This window comes from Budorcas taxicolor, chromosome 2, assembly GCF_023091745.1.
Source record: "Budorcas taxicolor isolate Tak-1 chromosome 2, Takin1.1, whole genome shotgun sequence".
Lineage (NCBI taxonomy): Eukaryota > Metazoa > Chordata > Mammalia > Artiodactyla > Bovidae > Budorcas > Budorcas taxicolor.
The window spans coordinates 115,454,935-115,468,397 of record NC_068911.1 but is presented as its reverse complement, the minus strand read 5'-3'; the positions used below and the strand labels follow the sequence as shown (position 1 = coordinate 115,468,397).

The following is a 13,463-nucleotide window of genomic DNA, read 5'->3' as shown; positions in this document are numbered from 1 at the left end:
GATTCTCAAGCAAATAAGAAATAAAAGACACATGGTTGTTTGGAACTACTTGTTGGATTGTTGACCTCCTTTGGTAAAAAGTTAGAAATATAACACAGCTGTGGGCATGGTTTTGAATGATTTGTAGATTATACTTTGGTGAAACTTGCAAGGATGAGTCCTGGACCAGGTGAAACAGTGAAACTTTGTCCTTTTGGTGTCAAATTGCTGCAGAAATCACACCTTGCCCTTCCTGGCTTTTTTTTTTTTTGCCAATAATCTGGAGTTATTATTCACATTACAGCCTGCTCTGATCATGAATTGTCTGTACTACAGTCAGGACACATTTCTCAGCCTCTTTTCTCGGACGACAATTGCTGTGCTGCACACAGCTTTGATATGAGGCTCGGGATTTAGAAGCCATACAGTAAATCCTTGTTGATAAATGGGTTTATTGAAATAAGTTAGTTGAGGAGTTTAAGTTCATTATACTCAACTTTCCTGAGATTTTTGCATTTAAAATTGGTTTTTCTTCTTTTTTAAAAAATTTGAAGTCATTATTTTCCCATTGAAGGTGTATATATATGCATTTTATAATGGAAACATTATAAAATTCTTAATTATTAATTTCATATCCAACATTTGAATGTCCTGGCTTGTGTTCATTTCATTAAACTTGAAAGTCAGTATTAAAATGGTCCACAAATGTGTTTGGAGCGTTCTTACTTGGTTTCATTTGCTAGTAAGACAAAGGGATGAGCTGGTGGTATATTTATTGGATTTGAGAATGCACATTCATTTCACATTCACATGCCAAGGCACTATGCACCTGAGTGCACTGCCGCCCGCAGCACATTTAATTTAAAATCAGGAGCCCTAGGGGACCAGCGTGTGGTAGACTTCCTGAGGGTTCTTCTGGAGCCATTTTAAATAGAATTTGGGATAATGGAGGAAAGGGTGATTATGTAGAGGTCTTGAAAATCTTTTGTAATTTGTTTTCACTGTAATTGGCAAGTAAATTTGCAGTCTAAATACGTGAAATCATTGTCTCAGAGATTTCCAATAGGGTTCTGTAGATTTAAGAAAAAAACATTATATTCTGTTTCTGCTTAAGAAACATTACTAAACTTTAAAATCCAACTTATGTCTTTCTTTTGAATGTTCAAACCAGCTAACTCCTAATTTGTGTGTTATTCTCCAATTGTTAAGGGTGAACATTTTTATCAACCTGGACCATTTGAGTTTAACCCATTTGTCAATCTAGTTTTCCTGAAAAAAAATTCATTCATCTGAAAATAAAATATTTACCTTAGATGACCTCATTTTTAAGCCTGTAGTGTATAAATGATGGATTGATCTATAACTTAATTAGACCCAAGAGAACTTATGTGTCAAAACAGGAATGCTTTGTCAGTTTTTTCTATACATTCATTTAATTCTAAACCTATTATTGGTATCCTGAAGAGCCGTAAGATGTACTAGTTTCTCAAAAGGGGTACAGATAAATGTCAGCTGCGGTTAAGTGAAAATTGTAATTAGGGTTAGTGTGTATTGAGCAAAGTGCTGTGTGGGCAAAGCACTGTGTAAAGTTCTATATGTAAATAGCACATTGTGTATGAAATCTTGCATTGTGATTATTAAGAACAGGGGACTTTTGCTTATTCTCCTAACATCAGGAGAAGGATTTTAGAATCACTTGCAAATTTTGTAGGTCTACCTTTGGGCTTGCTTCTCTTCCAAAAAGGAGCTTTTTATTTAAAGGATAGATCTCGGAATATCTTCTCTTTGAATACTGAATTTTTTGAAGCCCCCTTTTCAACTTTTTACTAATTCCTAGTATAGAGCTCTTAGCTATTATTTTAAATGCCATTTTCTTGTAAAATTTAACTGTACATTAACTTATTGTTTGCCCAGGGTGCATTTGTATACAGCCCCTCTCATCGATTCCCAGTTTCTTTCTGCTGTGTCTTCCCTGCTTGCCTACACACACACACACTCAGGCTTATTGTAACAAGAGTTCGTAATATGATTTTTATCAAGATTAATCTTCATTTAATCTTGAATATATAAAAGGGCTGGAATGAGAATCTGAGACCCTGGGTGATTTTATTTTCTTCTTTCAACATTTCCATATTTTCTGTAAAGACCACAGAAATTTAGGTTTGAGAAACATTAAATCTGGTATACTTAAAACCAGCAAAAACATTTTTAATGAAATGTTATGCTAAGCTCTTTAATTTCATTCTTCTGTGATAAATTCTAATGAAGAGATGAGAGCTTTAAACTGGGAGACCAGTGGTAATCCTTGGCATCCTTCCTGATTATCCTATTTATTTGGCTTGAAGAGTTTCACTTGTCTGTTTTTAGAGAATATGTTAATTGAGTGATCAGTATTCATTACAAATAATCTTGTCTGTTTTCTTGTCAAGATTCTGAAGGCCCTTTTGCTCTTTCTGTAAAAGCTAAGCAGGCTGTATTAACTTCTGATTTAATTTAAAAAAATGTGGAACTTGTTGGTGTAACACCTTAAAGAATTGCATGTTTAATAATTGGAAGGCTTTCCATCAAATTTGTCTCCAGTCTGAATTAATAATGTTGCTGACTTATTGTTTTAGAAGACAGAGTCCTTGACCTGCTAGGTTGAAAGAATTGTGACTGCTCTGAACCTTTGTGGGTCCTTTAGCTGTGCCATATCCCTTGTGAATAATTAGAGGTATTTGAAGGTATTGCGGTAGAAGCCAATTTGTGTCTTTCACTTTGCATATTGTTGAAGCCTCATGAATTAGTCATAAGCGGGCAAAAAATTAACTTCTTCAGACACATATTTTGATGGGTCATGAGGGAGAATGTAAAGTGATCTGTAAAATATTCTACTGATCCTCTAAGTATTAAATTATTATACCTACAGGCTAATTTCAGAGCGGGGAGAAAAGAGTTTTCCTCCTCCTTCAGGACCAGAGTAACACATTTGGAAAAAAAAAAATAATGGTTTATTATTTCTAGGATTGTCAGGAGGACTATAAATGAACAATTTTATGATTTCTTGGAAACCAGATTCATGTGTTAACTCTTGTTTTTAATTTTTTTGGTAATTTTTCTTTTTACTTTCAAATTGGTTGAATTCTAGATTCTCGTACTTAAACTTCTTGTTGATTTTGTGCAATGTGAAACCATACTTGTTTTTCTAACTTTGGGCCTTGGAAGCACTGAATCAATGAAATATGTATTTCCATACTTATTTAAAATCTAGTTTTACATTACAATTTTTTTTCCATTTTCTATTCTTTTTTTCAGCCAGTGAAACTGAAATTGCATTCTTCTGTGAAGAAGACTATAAGAACTACAAAGCTAATCCCATTTCTTCCTGGTGAAAACCTCACAGAGCTTTGTTTTTTTGCATACTTGTTTTAAGCTCTTTATTCCACTAGTGAGTTTCTGAAATTGACAAATAAACTTAAAAAAATTAATCCCAGCCTCTGCTGTTTGAGGTAAAATCTGTGGTGTGTTCTCTCTTGTGCAGGTCTCATTTTTTTCTTTCTTGTTGTAAAATAATGTGTTTATTTATGGGAAAAACATCTGGTTTTAAGTGAAAGAAATAATTATTCAAAAATCACCAGGAGTGTTGGCTCTTTCGTCATCATTTGTTTCTCTAAATTAGAGTTCATTTTGGTGACTTGCATGTTGGATTCTTTAAAAAAGATTATAAGACTAAGGTCATTCTCTTTTATTTTGTGTTGTCTCCAAAGTTTTCTAATTGGAGCCCGTGTTACTATCTTTGTCTAGCAGGGATTCTTATGACCATGAATGACCATAAGAGTCTCTTATGACCATGAATGCCATCTTTTCAGTCACTGTGATAAACACCACCACACATGAAATTAAACTGGGTATATTTTAGGGAGGTTTTCTGATATGAGAGAGTTTCTTCTTTCTTTTCATATTACAGCCCACACAAATAACATTGCTGAAATGTGTTTTTCTGAGCTATGTTTCCTGACTTCAGGAGCAAACTATAATAGAATCAAACGCATTTATTTGGAGAGAGGAGGTAGCAGGAAGTTTGCACTTCTGGAAGAAAATCGTCCATTGAGAACAAGTCCAAGTTATGGATGATACATTCTTTCAAAATAATATAATACTTTGATGTCTGACTACCAGCATCTGAAGAATAGTGGATTCAAGGGGGCCTCTCAGCCAGCATTTATCTAATCAGAACTCTGAGAGAGGTTAGTTGGCTCTAGAATTGTTCCATGAAGCCTTAAATTGCTAGTAAGGCTTCATTGTGGTGAGGCTAATATAAGAAAATCTATTCTGCTAAAACAGACAAGCAAACAAACAAAAATCAAACTTGAAAGTCTGGTTAACATGGCCAGAAGATGCGTTGCTTTGTCTAAAGGCAAAGCACTTGGAGTAGAGGAAGATAAGGGCAGAAAGTCCATTGAGCTAGGCCTTATAAGGCATGCTGAGGAGGTGGAACTTTACCTAGCAGGTAGTTGGGAGCCAGTGGGAAGATTTAAACAGGTAAATTACATGATTAGATTTGTATATTAGAAAGTAAGCTTTGGCAGCAGTGTCCATATGGCAGAAAGACTAGAAGACAGTTGTCATAGACCAGGTGAAGGTTGGATGGCCTCAACCTAGGACCCAACAGAGGGGAAGGGAGGAGACCTTGCTGAAGTAGTGCTAAACTTTGGTCACGCATCAGATGGCAGGCATTGTGTTAGGTATCTACATGTGTTATTTAATTTTTACCACAACTCTTTAAGGGGCTTCCCAGGTGGCACTAGTGGTAAAGAACCTGCCTGCCAATGCAGGAGACATAAGAGACACAGGTTTGATCCCTGGATTGGGAAGATCCCCTGGAGGAGGGCATGGCAACCCATTCTAGTATTCTTGCCTGGAGAATCCCCTGGACAGAGGAGCCTGGTGTGGGCTATGGTCCATAGGGTTGAAAAGAGTCAGACATGACTGAAGTGATTTAGCATGCACAGCTCTTTGGTCTTGATAGTATCATATCTATTTACAGATGAATGAATTAGGGCCCAGAGAGGTAAAGTAACTTACTCAAGGCAACACAGTAATGTGCACTGCGAGCAGAGCCGGGTCTGTCTTAAATTCTTGACCTTGCCCATTTTATCCTGTGGCCTCCTAGAAGAGCTTTGAGGTAAAATCTTTGGGACTTGCTGAATGGCTGTTGTGGAAGGTGTAGAAGAAGGAGGAAAGAAGACTTTAATTCTTCCAGATTCTTGCTGGAGCGAGTGACTGGATTGATGGTGACAGCCTGAACCCAAACAGAAAGTTAAGTAAGTAGAAGATTAAGTTAAAGCATATTCAGTTTGATTATTTTTCAAATATTCAGTTTACCCACACTTTTTTCTTTTTTAAGAAAAATTAAGCATTCTTTACCTTTATGTTTTCTTTTTAACAAATAATGCAAAAATATGCATGTATGTCTAATCCTTTATTTTGGCCTGTATTTTTTTTCCTTATTAGAAAGTTACATATAGCCTTTTCTCACTTGTAAACACAGATGTAAAAGTCAGAAATTAAAATATATTATGACTAAGAAGGATTTTTACCGGGAATGAAAGATTGGTTGAAGACATAGAAAATTTATCACTGTACATAATTTGCAAAATGTATAAAGAAGGAAATTGTGCTATCTCAAGAGATGTCAGAAAGAAGCATATGATGATGTACAACCCCATGTGTGAATAATAGAACAGAATCTCCCTAACCTGATGAAGGTTACCCACAGGAAACATACTAACGGAGAAGTGCTTAAGCAAACCTATGAGATGAATGGGACGGGGAGGACCAGTATTACCAATACGATTCAGAATGGTTCTGCCTCATATTGCAGCCAGTGCAATAAGAAAAAGTAGTGAGAACCACAGGCATTGGAAAGGAGGAGACAGAACATTTATTTGCAGGTAATATGATTGCAGGGAAATCAACCGACAGGTTATGAGAACTAACAGGAGACTCTGAGTGCTTAATAATGAACTTAAAATGTGCACAAAAGCTATAAAACTGTTAACTAGAAGATATAAAAGACCTAAGTAGAGAGATACTACACGTTCATAGATGGAAACTTTGGTGTGTAGTAAAGATGTTGATTTATACCTAATCGGTAATTTAGTGCAACCTCAGTATTTGTATTGGGATTTGACAAATTGATTTTAAGGTTCATTTGGAAAAGCAAATGTATAAAAAGAGCCAAGATCAATTTGGAAAAACAAGGAGTAGGGAGGATTGCCTACTCCGTGTCAAAATACATTGTAAAACTGAAGTAATTAAAGCAGCTTGGTTGTGATACAGCAAACCAAAACATCAGTGAATAGAAACTGACCAATGTCTATGGAAACTTAGTATATAATAAAAGTGTTTATAATCAGTGGAAAAAAGATGGATATTTAGCACCTGCCTAGGTCTTAAAAAAATGATTAAGGACCTTACTTCCTACCATTCACTGAAATTTCAGATGGACTAAATAAACATGAAAAAATAAATGAATTTATTAGAAAAAAAAAGATTATTTTTATGACCTCAGGGTAAGGCTGGCTTTAAAACACAAAGTGTGCAAATGCCATTATTTGCTGAATTTGATGTATTGGTATGAAAAACTAGATTCTCCTCCCATGCCCCCGCCAATATAAACAGATTGAAAGACAAAGACTGGGAAAAGCTACTTGCACATATAAGGTGGACAGAGGATTAGTTTCCAGAATATATGAAGAACTCTTATAAAAATCAATGAGAAAAGGACAAACCTGCAACAGAAAAATGGACACATTTTGTAAAGAAGAAATTTGTAAAAAAGGAAACATATGGCTTATAAAAATTTGAAAAGACACACATCCTGTGATTCAAGGAAATTAAAACAGTGGAGAGTCATTTTTATTCATCAAGTTGGCAAAAAGTTAAAGGTTTTGTTAGCAAGTATTGACAGTGATGTGTGCCTACACTGGGAGTATAAATTCGTGTGCAGTCACTTAGTCAAGCAATTTGATGTACTGTCTGTTAAAATAACAAATGTGTGTCTTCTCTTGACCTAGCAGTTCACTTCTTAAAATGAATCTCAAGGAAACCGTCTAATGCCTGCAGAAGAAGGCATTTATAAGAGAATTGACTGCAGAATTATTATTAGTAGAAAAACACTAAATGCTGTTAGTAGAGAGTAACTAAGTGACATTTGGTGTATCTATATTTTGTGTTGCTACTTACTCTGAAACAATGAGAGCCATTCATATTACTTAGTGACATGGGATAATCTTTGAGACATCTTGATGGGTGAAATTGCAAAGGGTCTCAAACTGATGGCATTTGTTTTAAAAAGGCACAAAATGATAATATATATAATGTTATATATACGTGTGTATGTGTGAATACACACATTGTATACACATATGTACATATACACGAAAGACTATACACCAAACTGATAACATTGATTACCCCTTGGTAGGGGCCTAGGATTGGGAGGTGAAAGTGGTAAAAGGCTTTATCTATAATATTTAAGGAGAATGTATCTGTGTTAAGAATTAGTAAAAACTAGTACACTATAGAGATGAAAAGAGGCAGGAAAAGAACCCATCAGACAATTGCTATTAATATTTTGGCATATTCCACCTAGGTTATTTTTTCTATGTATTTTTTTTTAATGTTTCTGATCTTTTTGTTGTGTTTTGAGTTATACAAGTAATATGTGCTTGTTCAAAACAACTCTAGAGGACTTTCCTGGTGGTCCAGGGGTTATGAATCCACCTTGCAATGCAGGGAACATGGGTTCAATCCCTGGTGAAGGAACTTAAATTTCACATGCCATGGAGCAACCAAGCCTGTGAGTTGCAGATACTGAGCCCGTGCACTGTGACGTTCAAGCGCCACAACTAGGGAGTCTGTGAACAGCAATGAAAGATCCCCAAAGATGCAACGAAGACTCCGCGCAGCCTAAGTAAATAACTAAAAACAGCTCTAAGGTGAAATAAAATGCCCTTCAGCGGTCTCTTTTTTGCACGACTTGGTGTTCATACTTTAGTTGTTTTTTTTTTTTTCTGCACATGTATCAGTTTTTAAGTGTGCATTTTAAAGCATTATCATTTAAATATTTTAAACTATTCTCATATGTATAGACGTCTCATTTTCTTTCTTTTTACAAACTCTATTTGTTTTTGGCGGTGCTGGGTCTTCGTGCCGTGTGTGGGCTTTCTCCAGTTGCAGCGAGCGTGGGCTGCTCTCTAGTTGTGCTCAGGCTTCTCATTGCGGTGGCTTCTCTTGTTGTGAAGCACAGACTCTAGGGTGAGCAGGCTTCAGTATCTGCAGTACTTGGGCTCAGTAATTGTGGCTCAGGGGCTCAGCAGTTCTGGCACACGAGTCTACTTGCCTTGAGGTACGTGGAATCTTCCCAGACCAGGGATCACACTGGTGTCCCTTACATTGGCAGGTGGATTCTTAACCACTGGACCACCAGGGAAGTCCTGGAAGTCTCATTTTCTTTTTGAAAAATCACTGTGTACAGACACTGCATGCGTTTTATATACTAAGTCCTTGAGTTGGATAGAGCTATGAGTAGCTCCATCTGTGAAGTGGAGGTGATGATGCCCACCTTACAGGATCTTAGTGTCAAGTGAGACACTGTCCACAGGGCACTTAGTAGGCAGGGCCTGGTGTGGGGTAAGTGCTCATTGAATGTCTTATGATACTCATGAGTTGTGAAGCAGCATCAGCTTCAGTTTGAAGCCCCAGACCCTGATGCCCTCAGGTATTAAGCCACTTGCCCAAGGCCTAAAATCTGGAAGGTCAAACAGCAGGTTTCTTCTGGCTTCAGATACCATGTTCTGCCACTCTTGAAAAACAAGGTGTGTTGGGCACTTGAAGAAACATGATATGAAGATTGTCAACCATGGGCTGAGAGGTGGGGTCCCAGTTTTGTCGATTGTCACCCCTTCTCCAAGCATTTTTGCCATTCTCAGTTGAAGAGAGCTTTCTTCCTCTTGTGCCAAATGAACATACAGGTTCTGCTGCTGCTGCTAAGTCGCTTCAGTCGTGTCCGACTCTGTGCGACCCCATAGACGGCAGCCCACCGGGCTCCCCCATCCCTGGGATTCTCCAGGCAAAAATACTGGAGTGGGTTATCATTTCCTTCTCCAACGCATGAAAGTGAAGTCGCTCAGTCGTGTCCGACCCTCAGTGACCCCATGGACTGCAGCCTTCCAGGCTCCTCCGTCCACGGGATTTTCCAGGCAAGAGTACTGGAGTGGGGTGCCATTGCCTTCTCCATACAGGCTCTAGCCCCACTTAATAACCACACCTAGTTTTATGTGTCTGAGGCTTTTTAACACAGCAAAGGTGTTTTATTTCCCTTCTCCTTCTGCCTGTTTTAGATACATGCAGGAGAGGTGGTGGTGCTCTTGCCTATGTGGGGCACCCAGAGAGCTGGCCTGGGCTGGGCCTCTTGGGAAACTGCTGCTCATTGCTAAGGAGGGGAGGGGAGGGAAAAATGAGGCTTTCTTACTTTGGGCATGCAGGGGCAGGGGCCAGAGGAGTCAGGCTGCTGAACCACATCTCAAGAACACAGAAAAGTCCAAGTAAGACAAGTCAGTCAGTCCAAGGATCTGGACTTGTTCATTTTTTCTTCACTGTGTGGGCATGCATGTGTGTTGAGACAGGGGGTGGGGGGAGGGGGCTCTGATTATTGGTTATAGACAGTTTCCTTTCATTTTACTCTTAAAACACTCTCATAGTTAATCAGGTAGGTTAGCAAGGGTAACTGAAGCAAGTGCTCTAGTTAATTCCTTGGTTTGAGGTGGCCATTTTGAACCCCACCATCATGATGGGGGTGGGGCTTGGGTGTTTGAGGGCCTGGAAGATACCTGTCTTTGACTTTGAGCCTCCTGCGTGAAGCTCATGGCCACTGTCGAGCTTTCACTCAGCACTTCCAGCATGATGGAGAAGAGCATGGCTTTTGTCATTTCTCTCCATCAAGGGAGACGTATTTCTTTCAATGAATCAGACCGGAGACCAGTTCTCCCATCCCTAGGTGTGCACTTTGGACCTTGGATAATGGCCCTTGGAGACTCATTTTTTTTTTTTTTTTTTGATTGTTAGTCAGTGAGAGGATTATATAATGTGCAATGACTTAAGAGAAACATACAGGATATGTGTCATGCTGCTTTATGACGTGGGTTTTCTAGAGAGCAGTGACTCAACTCTTCTGTGCTTCTGGCTCTTCACACAAGTATTCAGTCAATAATGTCATTCATAGGCAGCAAGATTTAGGATGGAGAAAATCCACTTCAGGTTCCAGGTGATGTCATACAACTCCTGAAATATGTGAAGGCAAATGGTTTGGGGAATTCTGGGAATGCCTTAGAGATCAGGCCTTTGGTTTTAGCTTCATTCATAAGTCCAATACACAGGAAAAATGCCACCCCCAACAATGAAATTTTTGTCGTTCATGAGTGAGCAGAGGCTCTGATTCTTTAACAGGACTAAGGCAAGTGATAAAGACAAGATTGTGGGGGCTTCTTCCCCCCATTTCTCACTTGGTGGGAAATGAAAGCGAGAAAGATCAAGGACTATTATCCGCATTCCTTTCTTTGTTCAGTCCTACTTAGTGAAAAACCAGAATCTCATTTAATTTCCTCATCATTATTGCCTCTTTGCCTCTTCCTCCCTCACATAATCCCCAGTTTTGTGCTTTCTGCCATCAGACTATACATCACCTGCCTGCCCAACCCTTTGTTGCAGGACCCAACACCAGTCCCCCTTATTCCTTGCAAACTCAGGTCAGCTTTTGGCTCATGCCAGTACTACTACTGTCATGATTTGGTATAGTCAAGCCTTCCAGTACCATGGAGCCTTGCAGCTCAACTGTCTCAGCCAACTGCTTACCCTCATGTTCACACTTTAGTCATAGTTATCATCACTAATCACATCCTAGTCCATAACTTCTCAATATCAGGCCTCTCATTCATCAATGACTGTGTACTGTCTTTCCAGTTCTTTCCCTCTGGTGCCCCTCCTGCAGTTCTTCAGACTCGTGAGATGCCACCAGCATTGACTCTACTATCTTTTCACTGTCCCTCCTAACCCCACTGAGATTCTCTGGTCCTTTGGAGAAGACTCTTGCAAGTCCCTTGGACAGCAAGGAAATCAAGCCAGTCAACCTTAAAGGAAATCAACCCTGAATATTCATTGGAAGGACTGATGCTGAAGCTGAAGCTCCAATACTTTGGCCACCTAATGCAAAGAGCTGACTCACTGGAAAAGACCCTGATGGAAAAGATTGAAGGCAGGAAGAGAAGAGGGTGACAGAGGATGAGATAGTTGGATGGCATCACTGAGTCAATGGACATGAGTTTGAGCAAGCCCTGGCAGATGGTGAAGGACAGGAAAGCCTGGTGTGCTGCAGTCCATGGGGTTGTGGAGAGTTGGACACAGCTTAGCGACTGAACAACCACAACTGGTCCTTTGTATGGATCCTCAGTTCCCTTACCACTCCCAAGTCCCCAGGCTTAATTCTACCCTCTGCCTTCTCCACGTTTGCCTGGCTGGATAAAAACATGTGGGCTGACAAACCATTTTGTTTGGTTTGTGACTGCTAAACTCAGGTGAGTTCCTAATGCTGCCCTGCAGTTCTTACACTTCCCTAGTTCCATCACTCTCCTTGGCCTTCAATTTTAACACCTCCTTTCCAACTTTGAGCTGCTATCCCTGCTTTCTATTTCACTTGAGAAAATAGAAGTCATCAGAAGATAGCTTGCTTCTGTCCCGCCAGTTACTGATGAATGAGAAGACTCCTTTTGAGTCTGCCCTCTACTTGTGTATCCATCCCTGCCTTTCAAGCACCACCACAGCACTTGGCCTCTCTCCCTCTCTTGTGTTGTCACATCTGCCCTGGCCCCCAGATCATTCCCACCAGTGTATAAACATATAAACATGCTGTAACATCTCTCATCTTGAGCCCACAATAGTCGTCCCATTTTCCCTTTACAGCAAAGTTCCTTAACAGAGTTAACCATACCCTCCTTTCCCCACTTTCTCTCTTCCCATTTTCCCTTGAACTCACTCTAGTTGGGCTTTCACCCCCATCTCTGTACTGGCTTGGGTCTGGTCAGGATCACCAGTGGATTCCCTCTTGCCAAAGGAGGATGATGCTTCGGCTTCAAATTACTGGGCCTATCAGAAGCGTTTGACACAGATTCACCTGGCACCCTCCTGCTTGTGAACACTGTCTTCATTCAGCTTTCTGGTGCTCCCCTGGCCACTCATCCCAATTTCCTTTACTGGTCCTTCCTCATCTTCTTTCCCTTTCTACTCCCTTGATGACCTCGTGCATCTCACAGTTTCAATTGACAGCTAGATGCCGTGGACTCCTGATTTTTTAATACTTTTATTCATTCATTCATTTTTGGCTGCACTGGGTCTTTGTTGCTTGGTGCGGGCTTTCTCTAGTTGCAGTGACGGACTTCTCATTGTGGTGGCTTTTCTAGTTATGGAGCACAGGCTCTAACTGTGAGGGCTTCAGTAATTGCAGCACGTGGGCTTGCTGTTCCAAGGCATGTGGAATCCTCCCAGATTAGGGATTGATCCTGTATCCCTTACATTGGCAGGCAGATTCTTATCCACTGTGCCACCAGTGGATAAGTTAGAAGTCCCTTCTAACTCTACTCTTAAAAAATCTTTTTCTGGTCAGTCTGCTATCAGGCTGTCCCCACTATATAGAACTGTGCTGGCACTTAATAGGCCAGCATAAATATTTCTTGAATGAATGAATCCTTTGGGACTATATCTGAATCTTAAAACTTTACAGACTCTTGAAGCTCATCTCTTAGCAAAGTAGACCCGAAGTAGATTGGATAAGTTCTACACACTTTTTTACTTGAAGACAGTCATCTAGATTTGTATATGAATAGACTGGGCCCTGTAGTAATTGGCCAGCAGTCCTTAGTGCATATGTGCTTCAAATGGTATTGAGGAAATGAGATTAAAAATCTTGTTACAGTTGGCGTTTATTTGTCTGAATCTGGTGGCTGTCACACCTGCCTATGGGTGCAGCTGACAGCTCTCTTCACTGTGCAGTCCCGGTGTGTGCCTGGAGGCCATCATGCACCTTGTGTGAGGGTTTTTTACCAGCTGGAAAAAAACACAATGTTGAGTACTCACAACAGACAAGACAGGTGTCCTAGGTTGTCATCTCTTTCTGTTTGAACCGTCCCTGGAAAGCTGAGTAGAAAACTGCACAGTGGATCCTACAGCTGTACAAATTACAGCAGTATTTTCTCCCCTTCTTGCCTTAAAGCAAAGTTTCTTGTTTTAAAAGTGACCTAGAAGTGAACTTGTGGTGACATTCAAAGTTATACAGGTTGAAAAAGGCAAAGGGTACACTTCTGCCTGTATTGGAATTATTTATCTTTCAGTGTTTGCTTTAAGCAAGTGTGAGCAGGAGGAAAGAGCATTGGCTCTGAAGTCAGCCCTGG

The 13,463-nt window shown here is 39.8% G+C and overlaps 1 protein-coding gene across 4 annotated transcripts in view; it reads left to right on the top strand.

Annotated features, from left to right (window-relative positions):
* Positions 1-3,419, top strand: part of C2H2orf76 (chromosome 2 C2orf76 homolog) — a 116,478-nt gene extending 113,059 nt beyond the window's left edge. For all 4 annotated transcript variants that reach the window (XM_052662540.1, XM_052662563.1, XM_052662549.1 and 1 more), the window contains exon 7: positions 3,274-3,419. In XM_052662540.1, the coding sequence (XP_052518500.1) occupies positions 3,274-3,350 (77 nt within the window). In that variant the 3' untranslated portion in view covers positions 3,351-3,419. The remainder of the gene's footprint in view (positions 1-3,273) is intronic.
* The last annotated feature ends 10,044 nt before the right edge of the window (positions 3,420-13,463 follow it).